The sequence below is a fragment of the Procambarus clarkii genome, chromosome 57 (genome assembly GCF_040958095.1).
Source record: "Procambarus clarkii isolate CNS0578487 chromosome 57, FALCON_Pclarkii_2.0, whole genome shotgun sequence".
Taxonomy (NCBI): domain Eukaryota; kingdom Metazoa; phylum Arthropoda; class Malacostraca; order Decapoda; family Cambaridae; genus Procambarus; species Procambarus clarkii.
In genome coordinates, this window is record NC_091206.1 from 14,688,582 (window position 1) to 14,713,102 (window position 24,521).

A 24,521-nucleotide genomic window follows, 5' to 3' on the forward strand; every position below is an offset into this window, starting at 1 on the left:
CTCAAAAGAGCGACCACTTACGGGCTATTCATGCCCGTGCCACCTTTTGGGTGGTTTCATCTTCATCTTAACACATTCACAAGGGAGACATCTCCCGTCACGCAGGGTGCATTCGCACCTCCACAGATCTCCAGTATCAGCTCTTGATACTGATAATGGCTCAAAAGGGCTATTCATGCCCGTGCCACCTTTTGGGTGGCTTAATCTTCATCAATCAATCAATCTGACCACGGAGGAAAGATATATTGGTGAATAAGCGGTAAAGGAACAGGCAGGATCTACTGCTAGGCAGGAGACACCTGTAACATAAGTTACAGCAAGTATAATTAATTCGTTAGGGTCAGGAGTGTTGACTGCGAGACGAGGCAGTCGTCGTCAAGTTTGACGAGGAGAGGCGAGATGTTCATTGATTGTGAGGAGCAGACTGTCTTCCATAGTGAATTAAGTTCGTGTACTACTACGGTAACTACTGGTTTAGCGTTGGGCTTAAGGCCTATCAACCTCTGGAGGGTTATTGAGGCAACATAAGTGCAGCTTACTGACTAATCAGTAAGTATATGATAGTTCTGAATGTAGTTCAGAACTGAAACACATTTTCATACTTGTGGTTCGGTAATTTCTGGTAGCTTGAAGCCTCCTATTTCTTTCTTGTAATGTCCCAAATATAGAGGGTACGTCGTTCGTTGCTACAAGACCAAGCTTTGGCTTCTGTTTCAGTGTTTTTCTAACAAACTTTGATATATACAGCAGGCTGAGGCTTCCATATTCTATGTGAAATGTGAGGGATTACATAGTATATATACTAGATTACATAGTATAAGCTTGTCATTTAAGTTTATCATGCCCGAAACGCTTTGCGTAATAGTGGCTTTAGGCATTGTATGTACTAGCTCTACCTATAAGTTAACCAATCTTTGTAAAAATCTATTGTATGTATGTACCTTACCTAAATAAACATTTTTTATTTATATTTTTTTTTTATATATAGAAAGAGCTTGCTATATAAGTCCTCAGTTTTCCCCACCTCACAGGAGGGTTGGTCAGTGCTGTAATTTTAGTTAGTAAGTTTAGTTCATTTATTATGCACCTCATACCCATCTTGCTGTACTTTTAATGTCTAAATTAAGATTCATATCTGAATTTCGAAAGTAAGCGTTCAATATTCAGATACGAATCTTAAAGTTAATCCTTAAAAGTAGATCCGCGTTTTCTAGCACGTCTTATTTTGTAAGGTGGCGCGGGCCACGAACCCCAGCAGCAGGCAGGTCAGCCTGTAGTCCCAGGTCAGGAGGGAACCTTTACCCACATTGCACCTACTGTACTCACTCACCTATTTGTGCTTGCGGGTGTTGAGCTTTGGCTCTTTGGTCCCGCCTCTCAACTGTCAATCAACTGGTGGCTCGGTGGACCATTGGGGTTAGTTTGAGCACTCATCTATACTTGACAGTTTCCAGAAGTAACTGCTCATATAGTAAGAACAAATATAAAATGATACCATGAGTTTCTACAGTGTAAGACTTCCTCATTTAAATATTTAACGTATAATATGTTGTATAATATTTCTATATTATGAATGAATATCACTGCTTTAGTGTCATTAACGTCACCAGTCAGTCAAGGATGCGAGAATTTTGCCTTAAATGCATACTGTAAGACTCACAGCTGTTGGATGCACGATATCTTTTGAAACTTTTAAGTTATTTGCCTGTATTTACCTGAACGCATCCATCTTTAGTGTCTGACAGGGGACAGGAAGCTGCCAGCTTGTCATGGGTCCCTCATTGTTCCTGATGATTTTTTCTAACTAGAATTTAAACTGAAGTAATAATGTCTTGTCATTCCTTGTCCTAGCCATTAAATGATTACAGCAGCAAAAGTGTACAAGTTAGTTTAGTTCATTTATTGTGCACCCCATAACCATCTTGTGGGCGGTAGTGGAAAGGGTTACAGAGGCACATAATGGGCTCAGGGACTGAACCCCACAATTCATTTAGCTAAGCAAGTTACAGTCATCAGTAATGTCACGTTGTTGTTGTTATAAATTCAGCTACTTGGAACTTGTTCCAAGTAGCACGGGCTGTGGTGAGCCCGTAGTGGACTTACTTGGCACAGGAGCGGGGCTCAGTAATGTCACACTACTGGATGAGTAAACCTGCTGAATACATTGTGACACTCTATGCTTCATTATATTGAATATGAACAGTAGTACCCAATTGCAAGCATTTGTAATTGCTCATGAACCTGAAACCTAAAGCACATCACCCTTTTGACCTGAAAGCACATTGTGTAGCTCCATAGTGTCCTATATAGTGAGTAGTGGTTCTTTAGTTTCCCAAATGTTATACAGAATTGTTAATTAAATGTAAAACAATTTTCTTACAATAATAAAAGTGCTCATGATCTGTCCTATATGAGTGTGAATCATGTTTGGTGTCACCAATGCCAGTCTTTGAGCTTGAGACCATTTACAACCTACTTTTTTTTTTTTTTTTTTTTTTTTTTTTTTTTTTTTTTTGAGATATATACAAGAGTTGTTACATTCTTGTACAGCCACTAGTACGCGTAGCGTTTCGGGCAGGTCCCTGGAATACGATCCCCGCCGCGAAGAATCGTTGTTACAACCAAGTACACATTTTACTGTTGCGTTAAACAGAGGCTACAGTTAAGGATTTGCGCCCAGTAAATCCTCCCCGGCCAGGATACGAACCCATGACATAGCGCTCGCGGAACGCCAGGCGAGTGTCTTACCACTACACCACGGAGACTTATTTATACTATACTCAGTACAGTATACAGCTACTTAGACTATAAGCTTTTTCTACTGCTGTGTTATTTAGATACATAAAATCTATTTTATTGTTTAGGGAGGAGATAAATCATTAGGGGGTAAGGTAAAGTTATTATCAAGGGAAAGTGCAAAGTCAACATGCCGGTAGCATTAGGAAGGTATATGAGGACCTTGATATAAGTTTAAAGTGAATATATACACAGGTTTCCTGTCCCTGACAAAAATGAATTAGAACTACATGATGCATTATATGTATATGCATTAGCACCTTAACCTTTGATATTTTCTTGGAATATGATGGCCTAATCTAATTAATCATATTTTGAGTTACTGTTAGTATCACAGCAGCCATCAATTTGTTCATGGTATTGAACAAGGAAATACCAGTATCTAATTACTATAGTGAAGCATTTTATGAATTTTGTTCTATCACTATAGCTTGGGATATTTTTATGGTACTATACAAGGAAATATGACAAACTGCATTAACCTAATTAACATACTCTAACAAATTCTAATCAGATGCTGTTGCCCCTACCCCTAAGAAAAACAGTAACTGCAATTCATGGTATGATACCAATATGCAAAGACAAAACCACCATGAAACTAACCAGAATTCTCATGTTAAGATGATTCCACCAACAGCTGTTTATAGAACCTACAATACTTGACAAAAATATGCTCCAACCTGTTCAAGACGGCACCTACTTATGGTAAAATAAGAATGATGGTCTTGTGGGTAAAAGGTTTTAGACAGAAGTATGCATTGGCTACATGATGTCATGGCAGGCGTTTGCTCTCTGAAGTGACCATAATACTGTAGCCAGTATGGTATGGTCACAACACCACTGTTAACTATGATCACAGATGGGGAGCTACCAGAGTGGGATACACAACACAACCACTTATCAATGCCTAGAGTCAACTGAGCCTACTAGCTGTGTGCCTCTGGGAAGCCGGAGAACCCTCTAACATCACATACCTGATGCTGATTTCTGTCTCATATTTCACTCACATATATCGTTCTTTTTATGCCATAAGTATGTGCCACCTCAAGCAGGATGGTGCATACCTATGTCATGTACAGTACTGTATTATTGGTCATACCTAGGTAGTTTTAATTCATGTCATGAGTTATAATTATAAATCTCTTTTAAGAGGAATGGAATAGATCAAATATAAAATGTAATATTAGTGTATGTTATACTGATGTAACATATAAATTCTGATTACATAGGGTATCAGTTTCACAAGGCCAGGATGAGTTCTCGTCGTCTGTTGAGTGTCCTTGGCCTCCCTGTTCCCATTATCACCAAGCTGCTTGACTCTGACTTCATATATGATGATGACGTGCGAGGCCTAAAACCTGCGGAACTTAGTTTAGGTATTTATTTTTATGTTCTTGAATATATTTTGTGTTTACATTGTTTGTGGTTTGTTAGGTTTGGGGTGTTTCATTATATTCAACACTGTTTTTAATTAAATTTTAAAGCTATGTTTTTATTGGCTGTTAATTTATTTTATTTTAATGGAAAGTGTGATCGTGTGACTGATGAAATAATCTGATTCTTGCAGCATCAGGACTGAGTTTGAAGGAAAGTGCTGAGGTGGTGAGGCTGTCTACTACTAACAGTGCAGAGCAGCCTGTGACTGTACTACAGATGATTGAAGTAAAACTATAAAGTTCTGTGTAAAAACTGTGTAAAATGTTTTGTCAGAGCTTATAAAATTGAATTATTATAATATACGGTATCTTAATGTTTTAAGGGTCTCATGGTTTTGGGATGTAGGTGTAGTGAAGTTTGAAAGGGGTTAAAGTTAAGAATGCTTGGCTAAAAGTTTATGCCATTTATTTTGGATAAGGGAAGATTGCATTGCATATAAATTTGGGTGCCGAACATCTGAACTTACAATTTTTCATTTGTGATTTGTCTTAATGTCAGAGAACAATAGTTTCTATATGTTGTACATATTTTAGAGAAGCTAAAATATGAGGAAGTGTGTAGTGTTGACTATAGAACAGAAAAATTCATACAGCAATTATACAAGCAATAATTATAAGCTTGACAAGCATTACACAAATTAAGCATTGTATAATAACATTATTCAAGGGATGGTACCCTTTTTTCTTGTCCAAAGTTACCCGTAGTCTATGGTCGATCACACTTGGTGATACAGTGTACTCGCTCAGCACAGTAATTAATTGCCTCTCTCCTCCCCACATCACTATCCTAAGTAATTTGAGATACAGTTCTATTGAACTGGTAAGGCAAGCACCACATTTGCAAGCCCAAGCCCACCTAATAACACAGGAAAAAAGGACAATTTAGCATGGGAATGTGAAGCTACTGAGGGGCTTTCCAGAAAGTGGTATTACTGTACTCTTAAATGCTTTCTTTATGGTGTAGCCCCCTCAGTAGCACCCATGAGTTAACCATGGTTTCCTACATTGTATGCAACATTTATATTTGAAATATGAGTTGATGGGACAAAGAAAAAGCAATAAAAATACAAATTATATAAAGGTATGATCCATGCATGATGAGACCAGAGCATATTTAGAACCAGAATCTGGACCCCTCAATAGAGGCAAAGGAAATATGGGGAGTCAAGATCATAAACCCGAAGGAAAACCGACCAAAAAAGTCAGAACACGCCACAATGTACAACCTCATTGACAGCATTTGTAGCTCTGATATAAACTATGTACATACTCATTGTTTAGGTCTAACTGCTAGTTAGCATCACTCACTCACTCACCACTAGATGGCAGGACCAGTGACCCCAGGATCAAGCAAGCCACCCCAGTCATTAACACAATGACCCTGGAACCCTATGGAAACAAGGGCAGGGCAGGAACTGTGTGCCACCAAGGGACCCACCAGAAAAAGCCATTTCATTTCATTTAATGCTGGATATTTTTTTTTGTCATGATCTTTCTTAAGGGTTTTCTTAATATTTGGGCTGATCTCTAATCCCCAATCTTCCCCCTCACTCAGAGCCAGGTTCTTGTCTTGGCTATTGGTAGGCAAGGGTGGATTTCAGTGGCCTTGTCTATCTCCACAAGGCTTGAGTTGACCAGCACTTAGCTCAGGAAGATGCTGAGCCCCAACCAGGAGGTTTTTCATTATATTTCATTATACATCATTATCTATCATTATATTGAATTTTCACCAGTCTCCGTGGTGTAGTGGTAAGACACTCGCCTGGCGTTCCGCGAGCGCTATGTCATGGGTTCGTATCCTGGCCGGGGAGGATTTACTGGGCGCAATTCCTTAACTGTAGCCTCTGTTTAACGCAACAGTAAAATGTGTACTTGGATGAAAAAACGATTCTTCGCGGCAGGGGATCGTATTCCAGGGACCTGCCCGAAACGCTATGCGTACTAGTGGCTGTACAAGAATGTAACAACTCTTGTATATATCTCAAAAAAAAAAAAAAAAAAAAAAAATATTTAGCAGTTGATTTTTCTTGTATCTCATCATGTCTGAATTTTGAGGTTCCCAGAACCAGTTGATAAATTGCATTTGATATGATATATGAATGCATTCTATGATTTTGTTGCAGGAAGAATGTGATGTGTCTCACATTGTAACATTCTGTGAGGCTTTGGATGATCTGCTCGGTGGAGGCATACCTTTGCGTGCTATTACTGAACTATCTGGAACTCCAGGCATTGGAAAAACTCAGCTCTGGTATGATTCTGCACATGGAAGTAGTAGTGACTAACTTTATATTCATAACTTGACTGTTATCTCTTAACTACAATCACTGCTGAGAATTTTCAGACAATTAAATAGACAATTTGACACCTGACAACTTCTTACAGAATAATTATCTTGATAAATTCTAAATTTAAAATTGTATGAATTTTTATTTATACTGTAATATGTACCACTCTTTGTATTGTAATTTTTAAATGACAGTTATCACTACAAGAGTTGTTTCAAACTAATAATTTTCCAATGGTCTTATCATAATTTCAAGGCTTTAACAATGTTTGCATACCGAGAAAAATACGGTAAACATGACACTTTTTAGGGTGAGTTTTCTAAGCTTGTTTTGTGGTTCGCATGTTTTCCCTTGCGAACCTTTAACAAATAAAGTGGGTAGCAAAACTTGAATCTAGTTATTTACTGTACTAAATACAGTAAACTGAGCCGTGAGAGGTAATAAAAATTCATTATTCAGTTTTATTTGTTATTAATGATAATTTTGTTTTATTTAGCAGTGTTAATATATAGCAATATGAAATAAATAATTTTGTTGAAGAATTTTTCTTCTGGAAAACAAATGTAATTCTGCTATATAGGATTATTATTTTATTGCAATAACAAAAGATAAAATTATTGTTATTTTTGCTAGCTTACAAGCTTGTGTGTCGGTGCAGCTTCCCAGTAGTGTTGGTGGGGTAGGAGGAGAGGCAGTATTCTTGGATACTGAAGGCAGTTTCACTGCCGGAAGATTAAAAGGTGAGAATCTTGAACCGAGTACTATGCCACACAGAAATTATACAAACTAGAAATAGCTGCTCATGCTGATAGAACTTTTACAGTATTATTTTTCCCCACTTTAATTCTCACAAAATTTAATGATACTGCAGGGTGCCATGTTTAAAAAGGCCATTTAAGTATGAAGGAATTATAGACAGTAATTTAAAATATTTAATACAGTATGTATTATAGTACACAACAAAATTTTGGCTGTTAGATTCCTTGTTTTAACTTAATTATATTTGTAATACTGTATCTGTACTGTACAGTACATGACATTTTCGGAGCTACTGTATCACTTTCCACTACCCGTAGGAAGTACTGCCGTTCTAACCTGCTTTAGGGAGCAGTAGAATGACCTGCTGAGAAAGATCATATAAATATTGCTCAAAGCCTGATTTTTATGCCCTGTATATTTTGCACATTTCCTGATCATAATGCAATTCACACAATTTGGTAAATACATTAACATGTTTCTAGACATGGCAGCCTCTGCAGTTCATCACGTGCAGACCATTGGTGGTACGAAGGTCGATGTATCAGGCTTTACTGTTGAATCCATACTAAAGGGAATATATTATTTTAGGTAAAGTATCAGAAGGTAATTGCATTATTGTAATAATGAATGTATGTTTAATATGTGTGTGTGTGTAATTACCTAAGTGTAGTTACAGGATGAGAGCTACGCTCGTGGTGTCCCGTCTTCCCAGCACTCTTTGTCATATAACGCTTTGAAATTACTGACGGTCTTGGCCTCCACCACCTTCTCACTTAACTTGTTCCAACCGTCTACCACTCTATTTGCGAAGGTGAATTTTCTTATATTTCTTCGGCATCTGTGTTTAGCTAGTTTAAATCTATGACCTCTTGTTCTTGAAGTTCCAGGTCTCAGGAAGTCTTCCCTGTCGATTTTGTCAATTCCTGTTACTATTTTGTATGTAGTGATCATATCACCTCTTTTTCTTCTGTCTTCTAGTTTTGGCATATTTAATGCTTCTAACCTCTCCTCGTAGCTCTTGCCCTTCAGTTCTGGGAGCCACTTAGTAGCATGTCTTTGCACCTTTTCCAGTTTGTTGATGTGCTTCTTAAGATATGGGCACCACACAACAGCTGCATATTCTAGCTTTGGCCTAACAAAAGTCATGAACAATTTCTTTAGTATATCACCATCCATGTATTTAAATGCAATTCTGAAGTTAGAAAGCATAGCATAGGCTCCTTGCACAATATTCTTTATGTGGTCCTCAGGTGATAGTTTTCTATCTAGAACCACTCCTAGATCTCTTTCTTTATCAGAATTCTTTAAAGATTTCTCACATAATATATAGGTTGTGTGGGGTCTATGTTCTCCTATTCCACATTCCATAACATGACATTTATTAACATTAAATTCCATTTGCCAAGTGGTGCTCCATATACTTATTTTGTCCAGGTCTTTTTGAAGGGCATGACAGTCATCTAAATTTCTTATCCTTCCTATTATCTTAGCATCATCAGCAAACATGTTCATATAATTCTGTATACCAACTGGTAGATCATTTATGTACACAATAAACATCACTGGTGCAAGAACTGAACCCTGTGGTACTCCACTTGTGACATTTCTCCATTCTGATACATTGCCTCTGATTACTGCCCTCATTTTTCTATCAGTCAGACAATTTTTCATCCATGATAGAAGCTTACCTGTCACCCCTCCAATATTTTCCAGTTTCCAGAACAACCTCTTATGTGGAACTCTGTCGAAAGCCTTTTTTAGGTCCAGATAGATGCAGTCAACCCAACCATCTCTTTCCTGTAATATCTCTGTGGCTCGATCATAGAAACTGAGTAAATTCGATACACAGGATCTTCCAGATCGAAAACCATACTGTCTGTCTGATATTATATCATTTCTCTCTAGGTGTTCTACCCATTTAGTTTTGATTAGTTTTTCCAATACTTTCACTATTACACTTGTCAATGATACAGGTCTATAATTGAGGGGGTCTTCCCTGCTGCCACTTTTGTAGATTGGAACTATGTTAGCCTGTTTCCACCCGTCTGCTACGATTCCTGTACACAGGGATGCCTGAAAGATCAGGTGAAGTGGAATGCTGAGCTCAGATGCACATTCTCTCAGAACCCATGGTGAAACGCCATCTGGGCCAGCTGCTTTGTTCTTACCGAGCTCCTTGAGCATTTTTTCCACTTCGTCTCTAGACACCTCTATGTTGTTCTCTGGAATTCTTATTGTATCTGGTTCCCTAAAGATTTCATTTTGTACAAACACACTTTGGAACTTTTCGTTTAGTGTTTCACACATTTCCTTTTCATCTTCCGTGAATCTATTTCCCATTTTCAACCTCTGAATATTATCCTTTACCTGCAATTTGTTGTTTATGAATTTATAGAATAGACCTGGTTCTGTTTTACATTTGCACATGTGTGTGTGTGTGTGTGTGTGTGTGTGTGTGTGTGTGTGTGTGTGTGTGTGTGTGTGTGTGTGTGTGTGTGTGTAAGTAATTGCCTAAGTCTAGATGAGTCCTGCCTTCCCTATTATCTTTGTCACATGATGAAGACATTTTGACACTTCCAACTATTTTAACATGTATTGCCTTCTCATTTAAAATATCCCATCCATTAACCACCCTGTAGCAAAGTGTATGTATGTACATTTATCAGACCTATCTTTTCTTTGCTTGAATGAATTTATATCCTCTTGTTTTTTGTCGTTAGATTTAAAAAATTAATCTATAAATTTTGTCAATTCCTACTACAGTTTTGTATGTGATCACTTTTTTTCCCCCTGTTCATAAGTTTTGGCATTTCTAATACTGTACCTGTATCTTCAATCTCTCCTTATAACTTACATTTAAGGTTGAGAAGCCATATAGTAGCATGTCTTTGCACATTTTTTTTTTTTACCACACATTACTTCTTGTAGATGTAAAGACAGCTGGGTAAATGTTTTACAAGTTCAAAGATTTTATCATAATTGCTACACCATGTTCTACTTTCATTGAAAGGGAGAGGTACATACCACAAACAGGATGGAAAAGTATTACTGTATTTGAAATCCAAGATTAGTAAGTGCATGTGAATTATTGCCGCATATTTTAGTTTATTTTTATTTTGTTTGTCTTAGATATATATAACAGAAGTATTTAGAAACTTTACACAAGCTGTCCTAAACTAACATAATAAAAATAAACAGCCTAAGCCACCTTTCCATATATGTATTATATTTTCTGTTCAATAAATGAGAATATTTCATGTTTTTTTTTCACAGGTGTCATAGTTATATTGAGGTCTTGGCTGTAATAAGACACATTCCATCACTTCTTCAGACCCACCCAAAAATCCAACTGATTGTTATTGACTCTATCGCATTCCATTTTCGACATGATTTTCCTGACATGATGGCTCGAACAGGACTGTTGTGTCGTATGACTCAAGAACTCATTCAGCAGGCAACAAAGTTTAATATGGCAGTAGGTTTTGTTTCCAGTTAGACTTTATAATAAAATATTATAGGAGAATTAAGTGAATTCTTTAACTTATTTGATTGGGAAAGTTTATTGTTAAAAGAGGATGCAAATGAGATGCATTCAAAAGTTTTTGTATTTTGTATGTGTGTGTGAAAGAAGACTGTGTAAAGTGAATGCAGACAAAAGCAATGGTATAGTGTTAGAGAGAGAAGGAAATTCTGCATGTGAAATTACTATGAATGGAGAAGTGATAAAAATGCTTGACCAGTTTAAATACCTGGAATATGTAATTATGTAATTGACAAAAGAGGAATTTGTGCAAGTGGTGGTAAGAGCAGTGAATCGGGAAATTAAAATGGCGGGTGCAATGAAAGTCCTGATTAGAAAGAACAAGAGAGAGATACAGCCAGATGCCTGTACAGAGCTGTAGTGCTTGTCCTTAAGTTTGTATAAAGCTGGTGTGGCATGAATTAGAAAAAAAACTCCAATTTAGAGCAGTAGATATTGACAATCTGAAAAATATATGTAATGTTAGAAGCATGTTAATGTTAGAGTAAGGAATGAAAATGGCATGGAAAGATGCAGAGTATGAAAGTCGGTATATCACAAGTTAAACCTTTTGTCATGACTTGTTAAACATCTAGATGATAAGTACATACCACAAACAGGATGAAAAAAAAGTATTATTTAAAATCTGAGATTAAAATTTTCTCATGGATATAATTTAGAAAAAATGTAAAATCAGATGTCCCCTGAATTATAATAATTCTTTATGTTGTATTGTTTCATATTATATTTTGAGCTTAAGTTTTTTTTTTTTTTTTTTTTTCAAAGTTTTTACACTTTGTTTATAGGTGGTAGTTACCAATCAGATGACAACTAGGATAGAGTGTGCAGGATCATCGCAGTTGGTTGCAGCGTTAGGTGAAACATGGGGTCATTGTCCAACGCTACGACTTACTCTTCACTGGTCTGGACGAACAAGGGTTGCTACACTTACAAAGGCACCTCATAGGAATAATTCCTCTGTAAATTATCAGGTACTGTATTTACAAAATAGGGATGATATTGTTCAGCTTATATATACAAATGGTTTGGAAAAATAGATGTGATTTACATGTATTACTTAGTGTATGTGAATAAATTGCATTACTTAGTATGGAAGATAACGTACTATTCAATTTATAAATTAAAATTTCCCATTTTTGCTGACAAATATATATAGAAACCACTAAATTTCTGTAAATGATTATATTTGTATTAATTTCTTCCTAGTTTAATAATATTTATTATATGCTAAATTTGTGTAAGATTCCTTCAGTAAATATAAAAATACTGTATATGGAGGTACAAGTTTTATGGCGGAGCCAACATTAACGCTACTTCACAGCTTACGCTCTAACAAGACACTGGTGATTAAGGCTAGTGCTGTGGAAAAGTGGTATGGCAAAGACATGTACTATACTGTACTTGTCTTTTGCAGACAAAACAATTATTCGTTTTGTATATAGTTGTGTTCCATTTGCCAGGTGTCGGTAGTGACCCTGCTCAATGCCTAATCTCCGCGGACTGCATATGAGGCTGCAGCCCAGATACGGGCTTGTGCGTTGAAATATTGGTACTGGTAGTCTCATTTCTTGGCTGTTAAGAGTTTTGGCCTCCTCTTTGAGAATGATTAGGAGTGCCTGATCCTGACCACTTGCAAAGTTGCACCCTCAAAACTAGGAAGGTGCTGCTTATTTCCCAGAATACTGAAACCTCAGATACTTCTTCAGTGGCTGGCCAAGAGCTTACCAACTTTTCCCTCTGACTGCAGCACCTAAACATATTGTCTTTGCTTAAGCAGGTGCATGTGGGGAACATTTTAGAAAACAGATTTTTGGTGTTTTTTTTATGGAAAGGTGTTTGGAGTCTACTGGAGCTAGCTTGTGCTACCTTTAACTGGGGTCTGCAAGGGGGGGAATTTGTCAGCTACCCTCTTAGAGGGGGTTCCATTTTTTCATCACTTGACCAAGACTTGGCTAGTTCCTCTTGTCTGCTGGAGGTGGTAGTAGTTTGGTTGGAGGTGTTGATAGAGGAAGCTGCCTGGTTTCCTTGTGATCATTCCTGGATTTTGGTGACTAAGCTTCATTTCATTTTATTTTCATATCTTTTCAACTTCATTTCAACTTCATTTCAAGTTATTAATTATGTACCTACCCTATTTAATTCAAGAATACCTCCATTTCATTGTCTCATATTCGATTTGTTGTGCTCTTGGAGGGTGCTACCCAGACTCCCTCAGTTATCTCTTCCAGTGGTCAGGCTACGTGGGATTTGTGTTTTGTCCTGTTGAAGGATGAAATCATGCATCGGAACTTCCCCCTACTCTCGAGATTGGTTCTTCTGCTTTCTGTATCAGATTTTCTCTTCCTGTTGGTTGTTAGCATATACTTCATGAGAATAAGGGATTGCCATCACAACTGCAAAACACTAATACCCTGAACTACACCAGAAGAAATTATTCATTACCCCATACTTCATTCAATAACATGATTACTCCCTACTCTCATCCTTCTGATCTTATAATGCTTAACCTATTCCATTCTTCCTTTTCATATCCTCTAGGGCTTGTTTTGCAAAAACTAAGTACTCAAACATTTCTTCCTCTAAACATTTTGCCAGTTATAATTTTTTTTAATCGTATTTTATTTTCAGGTGACAGTAGCAGGTATAAGGGACTTGCCAACCAGTAATCAGGAAAAAGTCACCAGTAATTCAACAGACATACCTGAGGCTAAGAAGAGAAAGCTAACAAGTAACTGATGGTAGAAATACAACAACTATATTAACAATACATTACTTCATTCCTAGCAGCATACGAGTGTAAGTGATGAATGCCTACATATCATCATTAGTCTATTTCTCATATTCATAGGGTGGGGCAGCCACTAAGGAATTTTAAAAAAAGGTTAAAAAATATAGTAGGAAGCTAAAAGGAAGACCAAGAAGGTGAATAAACATGCTAATTTAGAAAATGTATGCAAGGTGATACTTGCCAGTGCATGAGCAATGGCAAGTAGCAACTGAGTGGAAGCAGTTAGGTGAAACCTGTTCTATTTTGGGGGGGGATACAATTTAAATGGAATACATTGTACCTAATCCTTGAATACCTGTATTGTAATATAGTCGAGATCTAAGCTAATCAATTAGTTATATCAATAAAGGAGGGTTACCTGAATAGACTTAAGGTGTAACTAATTTTGTACTCACGGATAAAGATGCATACGAGGCCAAAACTATAGCCAGATATGCACTTCATGCTAATGCCCACTCATCAGTGCAGTGATTTGTCAGGTATAATGCCTGAATAAACTTCCATAGTGTTGACTGCAGATAGTCCACCTCTTTTTGCATTACTGTATTTTGTTTATACTATAACTCCTGTCTAATAAAATTGGTATTACAATGGTCATTGTGTGTTTATTAGTGCAAAAATGTACTGTACATCACTGTACTGTATATCTGTAGAGGTGCTATCCTCATACCTTTTAATATATATATGCATACTAGTATGTAATATATAATATATAAAGAGAAAAATAGGTGTTAGAGCAGTCTCTCTAGGCAGGTGGAAAATTTTCATTTTGCAAAAATGAAAAATAATATGGTAAAAAAAATAACATTGGTTAATTAAATGGATTTATTTTTTCTACATTTATAAATACTGTACAATATTCCCGAGAGAATAAAGGCTTACAGTAATTAACTGAAAAATTGCAATCAATGTTGTAGCAATCATGCCTACAGGAAATTACCATAAAAGTTCAGTTTATATACAAGAAAAGTATTTCGTGGATGGGAATGGTATTGAACTGCAACATGTATCAATATGCTTAATTAAGAGCATTCCACACATACATTATACAGACTCCGAACAATTTACAGCAATTCTTACAATTTTAAACCATGGGCTTAGCATCAACAAGTTGGAACCAATAGCCACACTCGCATCGCTTCTTTTCGCCTTTGTCTAGCCACATCCAGTTGATGCACGTAGCATCCTCTTCACAGATGCAACCAACCAGTCGTCTCTCGCAGAATGATGGAACAACCGTTGGACTGTTCTGATCACCGCTGACACGCTTATACACTCTCATGTCGAAGGGATTCTGAAAACATGAGAAAAAAGTTGGAACGTTTTTTCTACAATAAGTAATTTAAAAATTGGGTGTTAATTGGCACACCCTAAAACCAGTTTCAATATTATTTAAATGTGTACATTATATAAATTGGGTATAAATTTAAGCTAGCATCATGTGCTTCTGGAATCAATGATTGTGAAATGCAGTCATCCTTTTGACCTTGATGCAAATTGTGCAGACTGCTCATAATTAATAATAATAATTATGTTTAGGGTAAATATTACATAAAAAAATGATACAGTATAAGAAGAATGTTGGAGTTCTAGGTAGAGGAAGTATATACTATGCCTGAAGCCACTAACACACACACACACAGCATTTTGGGCATAAGATTAAATGTTCATCAAAGCTGCACCTGTAAAATTTATTGATTAATTTTACCATGCAATTTTTTTATTTTAAATGCCTCTCATTTGTACAAGATTAACCAATTCAACATTTTTTTGTAACTTGATAGTTCATTTACAAGAAAAATGCAATGGTGATAACTGATGAAAGTAGGTGACAGTTTGTAGCATATTGTAAGTTTATATAAAGTGGTAATGTTATCCCCTTCAGCTTGTCAAGGCCAACACTTTTCAACAATACTGCCAATCTTGAAGATGAAAATTGCAAAATAACAGGATATGCCTAAGGGCACCAAGTTACCCTAGCAGGACTAAGTGTGTGTTCAACATACATTTAACTACTTTTTTCATCACCAGGCCTCAACGGTGAAAAAACTTGTGCAATATCTGGAAGTTTAGAGATTCAAAAGGTGTCAAACTTGTACAGCAGAAACCTCTGATGGGGCAGGGATTGCCAATTACTGTACTAAGGAAATCCTGGATTTCATTTGGAGTGAAATAGAAAGCTAGGGTGCACACACTATTATTGACCAAACTATAATTTTGGTGGAGACCTTCGCTAATGTTCCAGGGATAACGAACACCACTAAGCTACACCAGGCAAGCAAATGCATGCAGGTGGAAACCTGGTGGCAGTCAGGTACAACAAAACTGGTGTTTACATCACGGCAACAATCTTTTGCATTGTTACCTTCGGGTACCTAATTTCTTTCAAGTTACTCATTTTGTTGCATTTATACTTTCTGGATTTTCTTTTTTTTTATTTTTAGCAGATGTCAGATCAGCAAGCTCCCATTGCCTTGGCTTTCAATAGAAAAGTATGAATCTCAAAGACCTGGTGCTTCTTCCCAAGGCATGGTAAATCCAGGGCTTGGTTCAGAAGCTGGTCATGGTTTTCAATAGGCTTATTGAAATCAAGAAGCATGGTAGTTCTGTTAATTAAAATTACGGCACTAGAGAAAGCTTTTAATCTCCATAAGAGCACACAATGTAGCAGCACCACCAATAAAAAAGAAAGCTGTTATATACAGTCTGTAACAGCTTGTAAAATCAAGACACCATCTTTGCATCATATTTAGAGTAAGTGACAAAAACGAACAGAACTCGGGGGGTGAGACCAACCCTAATCCACCGATACAGATTATATACCAGCCTCCTAAGCTGACCTAAACTGACTAGGTACTACTATTCACAACAACAAATGCCAAAAACCTATAGTAACACCTAGTCCTGCAGCCCATCCACACATTTTGGAAAACACCAGTACTGAATATTAATTCAGCCTTTGTGAAAACTGCTATTTTCAAAGTACAATCAGTCATAGCTCTAAAGTATAGCTTGGGTTGCTGCTGCTACCATACATGGTCTTTGCAAAAAAATGTCAGTTTCTATTAAAACAAAATCTAGAAAACTATCTCTGTAATAAAATGGCACAAGGGAAGAACACTTGGGTGGACAGCTTGACAGGGTTGGGACTGGTCCATCCTAGTTATGATATGTAGGCTCCCGAGTACCAATATCATAGCAGGGAAACAGTACACCCTGTAAAGGTGGTGGTTTTTCGGTGGTCACAGTAAAGCAGTCAACTCAAATTTTTGACTCAGATCTATCAAAAGCTTTACAAAAAAGTCTGACACTGGTTTAAAATACAAGACATCAGAACTAGGATTTTCAGACTGGCTAGTTGGGCTGTATATTAGCCACACCCAATACCTTCCCCCTGCCTCCCATCCCCACACCTGGTCCCTCCCCACTACCTTCCAGTTCCAATCTCACTCGGTCATTTTTAGGATAATAAATATAACATGGTACTCATTCCCTGCTAATTGATGGGGTAAAAAGGGGGGAGGGGGGAGGCTTTCAGGTAGAATAAATACATAGGCACATATACAGACACTCAGATTGCCTAACATCAAATTTGTACTGTTTGATTGGCTGCTACCTGGTTGATACCTGGTTGATGGGGTTCTGGGAGTTGTTCTACTCCCCAAGCCCGGCCCGAGGCCAGGCTTGACTTGCGAGAGTTTGGTCCACTAGGCTGTTGCTTGGAGCGGCCCGCAGGCCCACATACCCACCACAGCCCGGTTGGTCCGGCACTCCTTGGAGGAATAAATCTAGTTTCCTCTTGAAGATGCGCTACACAACTAGCGCATGGAAATCAGAATGGAAAAACTTAGGAATCGTGTGGGGAGATGCAGATGGCAAGGGATGGCGAGCATCGTCAAGGAAACCGACAAAGGAACCTGCCTGATGACACATTGCATGAATGCTTACCTGTAAATTTACCTTGGTCTCTTAGAACTTTGAGAGTAAAGCAATAAAGTCCTTATAACCAAATTGTAATTGGTAACCCAAATTTCTGAGTAACACAGTCATGCACTAATTTATTAATTTCTCATTCCATATAAAAGGTTAAAAGCTTTCCATATAAAAGGTTACAAACTAACATGAATTCATTCAGATTACCCGACTCTGAATTACAGAGCTCGTACTGTACTACCCTATTATTTATCAAGTACCTTAAGAAGGCCAAATTGAAGGAACGAGGAAAAAAATATTTCATCAATAATTGTGAAAAATGTTAATTTGTAGTCAATTTTCTTGATAGTTTAACTATTTATAACTGCCAGATGGCATTACTGCATTAAAATAAAAATATTCTTACATCATTTCCTGCAGCCTTAGCCATCAGCTCCTTTTTCTCAAGTCCAGTTGCATGCTCAAATGGGTCGGCCATCACTGGAAAAAAACAATAAATGAGTTTGGCGTTTAATACACAATGTTCTCACCCTAGCATAAAAACTTTGCCTTACAATCCAAGTACCCGAGACTTGTCATCTCTAGTGGCCTTGATGGCCCCCCCCATTATAATTAATTCCTAAAAACTTCTACCAGAATTTTAAACTGTAGTACAGTCCTCACATTTATGACTTGGAGGGTAGGTGATTCTACAAATTTATTACCCAACGATTGAAAAAGCATTGCCTGTTTTCTGTAATACAGTGCGACGATCTCACAAGGGGCAACAGCCCCTTGTGAGTTACATTATACTTTTTAAATGTGATATAGTAGTCTGGATTAATTTCTTCCAATTTGTTCAGCAAGAACTCTCCGATTCAGACATTCAAACCAAAACACAGACCTAATCACATACTGTACTATAAAACAGACGACCACCGACCTCATTAAAAACAGCCCAAAGCAGATGAACGCTTAAAACAGCAGTCGAACGTGAAATACATGTACACCAGCCCCCACGAAGGATGTAGCCTTCAAGCCAAGTACAGTACATAGGTCGACCAAGCTTACTAGGCGTTTGACCTGTCATCTTCAATCAGGTGACCCTAAAATACCCATGAGACAAGCCCATGACATTGCCCTAACAAAAGAAATGTTGAATAAAAATACTTGCTTAACAGACAAAACTCCTGTTGCAAGAAGATTACAAATTCTTGAAGCCATTTATATAAAAGCTGAACAACCCACCATAAATACCCAAATAACAGAACTGTTCACCCTACCCACCATGGGAGAATGAACAAGACCGTAACACGAAGATGCCAACAATGACAGCACTGCTCAGCACGCCACGCCCACTACACCTGATTAATCTTTGTATGTGCCTCCTCCATTTTTTCATTCCCCATTCATCGTCCATTTATGTCCTATTCCCCCCCCCCCACCTTATGCAGTAATCCTCACCTATTTGAATTATGTACCCAACTGCCCTAATGGTATATATCCAATACACCCAGTACAATCCCATCACCTGAAAATGAACTATGTATGTTCTTAAAATTGTGTAAATTTATAATTAGTGGAATACATTCTACAGTTAAATTATTAGCTTAGTTTACCTCGAACGAAGATGACAATCGAGAAATCCTCTTCCAATTAAACCAAGATGCAAGATCACTAGTCAGAGGGATAGCAGTCCTAAACAAAATAATCACACAATATGCAGCCATATTCAATGAAACACATATATATATATATATATAATGTATATATATATATATATATATATATATATATATATAAATACTGCAATGTGAACCTTGGTGTGTGTGTAATATAGCAAACGGGAGACATCTCCCGTCACGCAGGGTGCAGTCGCACCTCCAAAAGACGGCTCAAAAGGGCCACAACTTACAGGCTATTCATGCCCGTGCCACCTTTTGGCTGGCTTAATCTTTATCAATCAATCAATCAACCTCGGTATTGCAAGTCGCAACAGCAGAGTACCTGCAGCCATCAGCCTGCCCGGCACCCCTCACTACACTACTCTTACCATACTACACCCTTACACTCACTATTTGTGAGACTTACTCTTGGCAAACCTGACGGTGGTGAGCTGGACACCCCGGCGGGCAGTGTGGGGCAGGGAGCGGGCAATAACAGCAGCCATGTCTTTTTAAAGTTGGACTCGACGGCCTTCTTCCTCAGCTGATCGACGGCCTCACGGCTACCTAAGGTACATTCACTGGTTCCATACTGAAAACGTGTTATATTAAAGACTATCACTATATATATATAATGAAACTATCAAAAAAATTAATCAATTATAATGTAAGTTATTAAAATGTATAACTCAGGTTTTATTTTAATCTGAATTAAAAAACAAAAAGAACCACGCTGCCATCCTAAACAAGAGCAGAAGAGAACTACAGTCGTCGGGACGCTGCATGGGTTAGTTACAAATACAACAAATACAAATTTTTATTCAGGTAAAGTACCTACATACAAGGTAAGATACAAAAGTTGATGGATTTATAGATAGAGCTAGTACATACAATGCCTAAAGCCACTATTACACAAAGCGTTTCGGGCAGGAAACAAACTAAGACTAAAACTTAATACTAATTGTTCATGTTCCCAGCCTCGCCCTAACTCCCAGTACTTCTTGACCAAACACGCTATGACCACCTCTACCACCTCTTTATCTTAACTACAGTGACGCATACGAGCTGTGCTTGAAAACTGCTGTTTGCCACATAAATTCCTCCACTAAAGGATATATAAATAAATAAAAATAAATAAATAAATATTTATTTAGGTAAGGTACATACATACAAGAAATTTTTACAAAGATTGGTGGACTTATAGATATACTCCTATTGCCTTCACATCTGAATCCATAAACGCAGGTAGCAGAGTTAATTTTTGTAAATTTAGGGACAGTCATTAAGAAATAATAATTTAAGTCAATCATATATCAAGAATTATTATGTGTTTATAATAAATAAAGAGTTTACAGCGGCATAGTACTGCTTCAGTAGAGGCAAGATCCGTCTATAACCGCTGGTGGCACCATAGTAAACTGCCCTTTCCCTTTCCAATTACTGCTTCAACTATTGTGGTCATGAAAATGACCACCATAGGGGTCATCTGACTGAGATTCAAGATGCAAATACAATAAAATGTATTTACCTTAGTAAAACTTGTTAATTTGCATAATTTGATTCAGTGTGTTAGTGTATTCAGGTAAATATAATTAAAAATTAAATCCAACATATATGGGTTGATTATACTACCTTGGTGGTGGTACTCCTGAGAGTAAATACTCTGATCACTGTTATATCTAAATAGATAAGTTATAATTTTCTGTGGGAAAGTATAATGGTAGTGGCCAGTCAGTTGCTAATTACTGCTGTTAGAAAGAGATTGATTTGAATATGCTGTGGTAACCTCTTTGAGTTTTTATATAATTCTAAATGTGCAATGACTTTTGTGACCCTAGTTGTCACAGTGCTGGGCTTAAGAGCCTATACCTCATGATAATAACATACTAATGAGTCTCATAATACTTTGTGCTTTGTTTCACTGTCCAGTAGCTTTAGCTTTAATGATACTAATACTGTATGAGGAAATAACAAATGCACTAGCATCATAGTGTCAACTAGCATCATATGACAACTCAAAATATAATTGTTGTGACTATTTGGGGGCAGTTACATAGTATGTTTATGAAGTTTGTTAAAGCTAGACAATGCTATTTTTGTTCATTTGTATAATATCGGCCAGTATTTTTTGTTACACAGTAACAGTGATTCTTTTTTCTGTCTTTCTATTTATCATTATAACATTCAGTATATTTCAAGTGAATTTAGTTTAAAGCAATTTTTTGGTATTTTATATCTAATGCAGTGTCATCTCTAATGATTTCAGGGAACATAAGTGAAAATGGGTGATCGTTATAATATTCACTCCCAGCTGGAGCATTTGCAGTCAAAATACATTGGAACAGGTAAATTATGTTTATTGCAGTACAAAGGATAAAGTTACCAGTCTTCGATCATTGAATAAATTTACAGTACAGGCAGTCCAAGTGTAAAAAAATACAGTATTAACGTTTTGAAAAAGCTATGGAGTGACTTTAAAAAATACACTTATGTAAAAAATTATACCATAATCTAGTTTGCAGATTCAATAGAGCAATAACACATATGGGGGCCTGATAGCTGAGTAGACAGTGCTCTGAACTTGTAATCCTAGGGTTCGGGATTCGATCCCCGGTGATGGCAGAAACAAAATGGGCAAAGTTTCTTTCCACCCTGATGACCCTGTTACCTAGCAGTAAATAGGTACCTGGGAGTTAGACAGCTGTCACGGGTTGCTTCCTGGTGGGGGGGGGGAGGAATAGTAGTTACAGTTGATTGATTGACAGTTGAGAGGCAGGCTGAAAGAGCAGAGCTCAACCCCTGCAAGCATAACTTGGTGAATACAACTAGGTGAATACATGGTTTGTTGCAGATGAGGAGTCACAATAACGTGGCTGAAAAATGTTGACCAAACCACACACTAGAAAGTGAAGAGACGACGACGTTTTGGTCCGTCCTGGACCATTATTCAGTCGATTGTGACTTGATAATTGTCCAGGATGAACCAAAATGTGGTTCTCTTTACTTTATAGTGTGTGGTTTGGTCAACATGGTTTGTTATTGTATAATGACAAAATGATTTATATACAGTATTCTTTAAATCTAAAAAGCAACTGGTTTTTTATTGTATTGTATTTCTAATGATGGTATTAGTCTAGGGAACACACACAGCCTGTTTTTGTATTACAGTACAGTATGTGGAACATATTTTGTACAGAAATAGAAAATGTAGTCTCAAATTTGGTCTTTGGCTTTTATTTGCTTTCACCAAGAATTTTGTTTAATTAGTTTGGGTAGCATAGCAGAAAAGAGCAGGTTTTCCTATTACTTGAAATTTAATACAAATTTAATTTCAATACAGTAATTTTTAGGCTCCAATTTGACTCTCAGTAGGGACAGTTAAATAAATGGAGCACAGCCAATGTTAAGTGTGTATGTATATATTGTCATTTAAGGGCATTACAGTCATATACAAATACAATGTGCATATATTGATATCAGATGTAGTTGGAGTATTTTAAATAAATTAATGTTCATTACATTCTTGTCCTAACAACTCCCCATTAATTTACAGGTCATGCAGATACAGCGCAGTTTGAATGGTGTGTCAATCAACAACGTGATACATATGCTTCATACATGGGTCACTTTGATATGCTGAATATGATTGCAATAGGAGAAAATGAAACAAAAGCACGTGTTCGTTTCAATATGATGGAAAAAATGGTACAACCTTGTGGACCACCACCTGAAAAGAATGAAGATTGAACTATTGTACTGTATTTATATACAGTACTGCATATGCATTAATGATGAGTATACTATTTTACAAGTAAAATATTAGCAAAGACTGTGTTTCATTTTCCAAATAACATCAACACTAAATAATTGTATAGAAATATATCATTGTAAGGTCACCTGTCCTTGGCGAATAAAGCAAAACATTTGTGTTTCTAGCATAATTAAAAAAAAAAATTACTAAATTTTTGGAAGGGAATTTTGATGTGTTGTATGTTTTTGACCTCCCCTCATATTCTTCTCAGACTTGTGTAGTGTGAGCAATCAGGTTTTAAGAATTGGGCCCCTCTGGAAGAGCAGTTTTATCCTTACATGAGAAGCAGCTCCCTGCTAGCTCCATGGCTTCTGCAATGTAGGGCCTTAACTTCACACTGTCCACCTCCCCTGATCACCCTCTCTAAGCTCTCCTTTCTGTTGCCACTTTTGTGGTAATAGCTCTGTAAACACAAAAAGAAACTGCCCTTATTTTCCACTTGTTTCAACTTGTAAATAAAGTTATTACATCTTGTTATAACTTTTTATGACATATTAGAATGTTGTTACAACTTGCTATATTGGATGTTACAACTTGTTAGGTGGTGGTAAAACTTGTTGGAATGTTGTAGCAATGTCGTAGTTTTGTGTGTTTGGCGGGAGCTCCTACTGAATCACTCAATGTGACTAACTCTTCAACTTTTGGAAACTCTTTTGACTTATGATGCTGTATGCCCCTCTAACTGCTCTTGAGGGGCTGTGACATCATACTCTTCTTGAATTCCATTCTCATGTTTTGCTATCATCCTCTTTAAATACATTTGTTCCACTTATGTGGAACAAATATTTTGATCCTAATTATACTGATAATTATGTAGTTGTTGACAATTTCCACCTGCATATTCACCTGCTTCAGTTCATTGGTTTGAATTTTATTTTTCCCCATCCCTGATGCTCTTGTAAACATTGTTGGATTAATAAAAGTCAATAAAAATGTTTGCCTGAATACAAGTGTAGGTACTGTCATTTTACATGCCCATGTTGCTTTTGGAATTTGAAAACTCTGAGTCTACTATGATAATATTAAGACTATCTTAGAGTACCAGGGTCACTCCATTGCCGAGGTTACCTCCATTACCTTCACCTACCCCTTCATTGTAAGCATACTAACCTCCTACTTTCTACTAAAATTTGTTTGACATCTGTAACACCAAACTATAGTTGTCCTCGGGTAAGTCAAAGGTTCTGCCCCCATACCAGTGCAATACTTGCTGGCTATTTAGTCATGGAACTTTGACTTGTAGAAGTGCAGTTCTTTTGTCCACTGTGTAGTGATTCCAGCCCTGTTAATTAAATCTACCTGCATGATCCTACCAGCTTTCTGCATTAGTTGTGCTGGTGACCACCCTACAAAAATTCACTTCACACCCACACTACTTCCTGTACTGCCTCCATCTACCTGAACCTGAATTAGCAGGTCCACAATGACCTCCATAAATGGGGTCAACTCCCCATTTCCTTAGCCTTTAATTCTTAATTCTTAATTCTTTCCCATCCAAGGTCTCTCTCCTCCCTTTTTTTCGACCC

The 24,521-nt window shown here is 37.1% G+C and overlaps 3 protein-coding genes across 9 annotated transcripts; 2 read left to right on the plus strand and 1 right to left on the minus strand.

Annotated features, from left to right (window-relative positions):
* The first annotated feature begins 426 nt into the window (after positions 1-426).
* On the plus strand, positions 427-14,203 carry LOC123745027 (DNA repair protein RAD51 homolog 3). 5 transcript variants are annotated; one of them, XM_069306317.1, is made up of 9 exons: positions 427-549; positions 4,026-4,172; positions 4,364-4,458; positions 6,356-6,483; positions 7,154-7,260; positions 7,762-7,867; positions 10,553-10,754; positions 11,606-11,791; positions 13,449-14,203. In XM_069306317.1, exons 2-9 carry the CDS (start codon positions 4,049-4,051, stop codon positions 13,554-13,556), a joined length of 1,056 nt encoding a protein of 351 aa, XP_069162418.1. In that variant the 5' UTR covers positions 427-549; positions 4,026-4,048; the 3' UTR covers positions 13,557-14,203. The 5 variants fall into 5 exon arrangements, with proteins under 5 accessions (XP_069162418.1, XP_045581235.2, XP_045581234.2 ...); XM_045725279.2 differs by lacking the exon at positions 427-549 and adding an exon at positions 1,192-1,283; XM_045725278.2 differs by lacking the exon at positions 427-549 and adding an exon at positions 1,211-1,416.
* A 216-nt stretch (positions 14,204-14,419) lies between these two features.
* Positions 14,420-19,772, minus strand: LOC123745028 (cytochrome c oxidase subunit 5B, mitochondrial). The gene is made up of 3 exons (XM_045725280.2): positions 19,612-19,772; positions 17,948-18,021; positions 14,420-14,902 (listed from the first exon to the last, which is right to left on the minus strand). Exons 1-3 carry the CDS (start codon positions 19,688-19,690, stop codon positions 14,693-14,695), a joined length of 363 nt encoding a protein of 120 aa, XP_045581236.1. The 5' UTR covers positions 19,691-19,772; the 3' UTR covers positions 14,420-14,692.
* Positions 19,650-23,011, plus strand: Sf3b5 (splicing factor 3b subunit 5). Of its 3 annotated transcripts, none has more exons than XM_045725284.2 (4): positions 19,650-19,756; positions 19,911-20,029; positions 21,451-21,529; positions 22,738-23,011. In XM_045725284.2, the coding sequence occupies exons 3-4, from the start codon at positions 21,466-21,468 to the stop codon at positions 22,929-22,931; spliced, it is 258 nt and encodes an 85-aa protein (XP_045581240.1). In that variant the 5' UTR covers positions 19,650-19,756; positions 19,911-20,029; positions 21,451-21,465; the 3' UTR covers positions 22,932-23,011. The 3 variants fall into 3 exon arrangements, with proteins under 3 accessions (XP_045581240.1, XP_045581237.1, XP_045581239.1); XM_045725281.2 differs by having other exon boundaries at positions 19,659-19,756; positions 19,911-20,009; XM_045725283.2 differs by having other exon boundaries at positions 19,679-19,756; positions 19,911-19,971.
* The last annotated feature ends 1,510 nt before the right edge of the window (positions 23,012-24,521 follow it).

Bases quoted from the DNA above. Each gene is read 5' to 3' on its own strand.
- LOC123745027 (XM_069306317.1), top strand. From the start codon at position 4,049: ATGAGTTCTCGTCGTCTGTTGAGTGTCCTTGGCCTCCCTGTTCCCATT. The intron at 4,173-4,363 runs GTATTTATTTTT...TGATTCTTGCAG, and splicing joins ACCTGCGGAACTTAGTTTAG to CATCAGGACTGAGTTTGAAG. The intron at 6,484-7,153 runs GTATGATTCTGC...TATTTTTGCTAG, and splicing joins ATTGGAAAAACTCAGCTCTG to CTTACAAGCTTGTGTGTCGG.
- LOC123745028 (XM_045725280.2), bottom strand. From the start codon at position 19,690: ATGGCTGCTGTTATTGCCCGCTCCCTGCCCCACACTGCCCGCCGGGGT. The intron at 18,022-19,611 runs GTAAGTCTCACA...GTTTTTTTCCAG, and splicing joins CACCGTCAGGTTTGCCAAGA to TGATGGCCGACCCATTTGAG. The intron at 14,903-17,947 runs GTAAGAATATTT...TCATGTTTTCAG, and splicing joins CTAAGGCTGCAGGAAATGAT to AATCCCTTCGACATGAGAGT.
- Sf3b5 (XM_045725284.2), top strand. From the start codon at position 21,466: ATGGGTGATCGTTATAATATTCACTCCCAGCTGGAGCATTTGCAGTCA. The intron at 21,530-22,737 runs GTAAATTATGTT...ATTAATTTACAG, and splicing joins GTCAAAATACATTGGAACAG to GTCATGCAGATACAGCGCAG.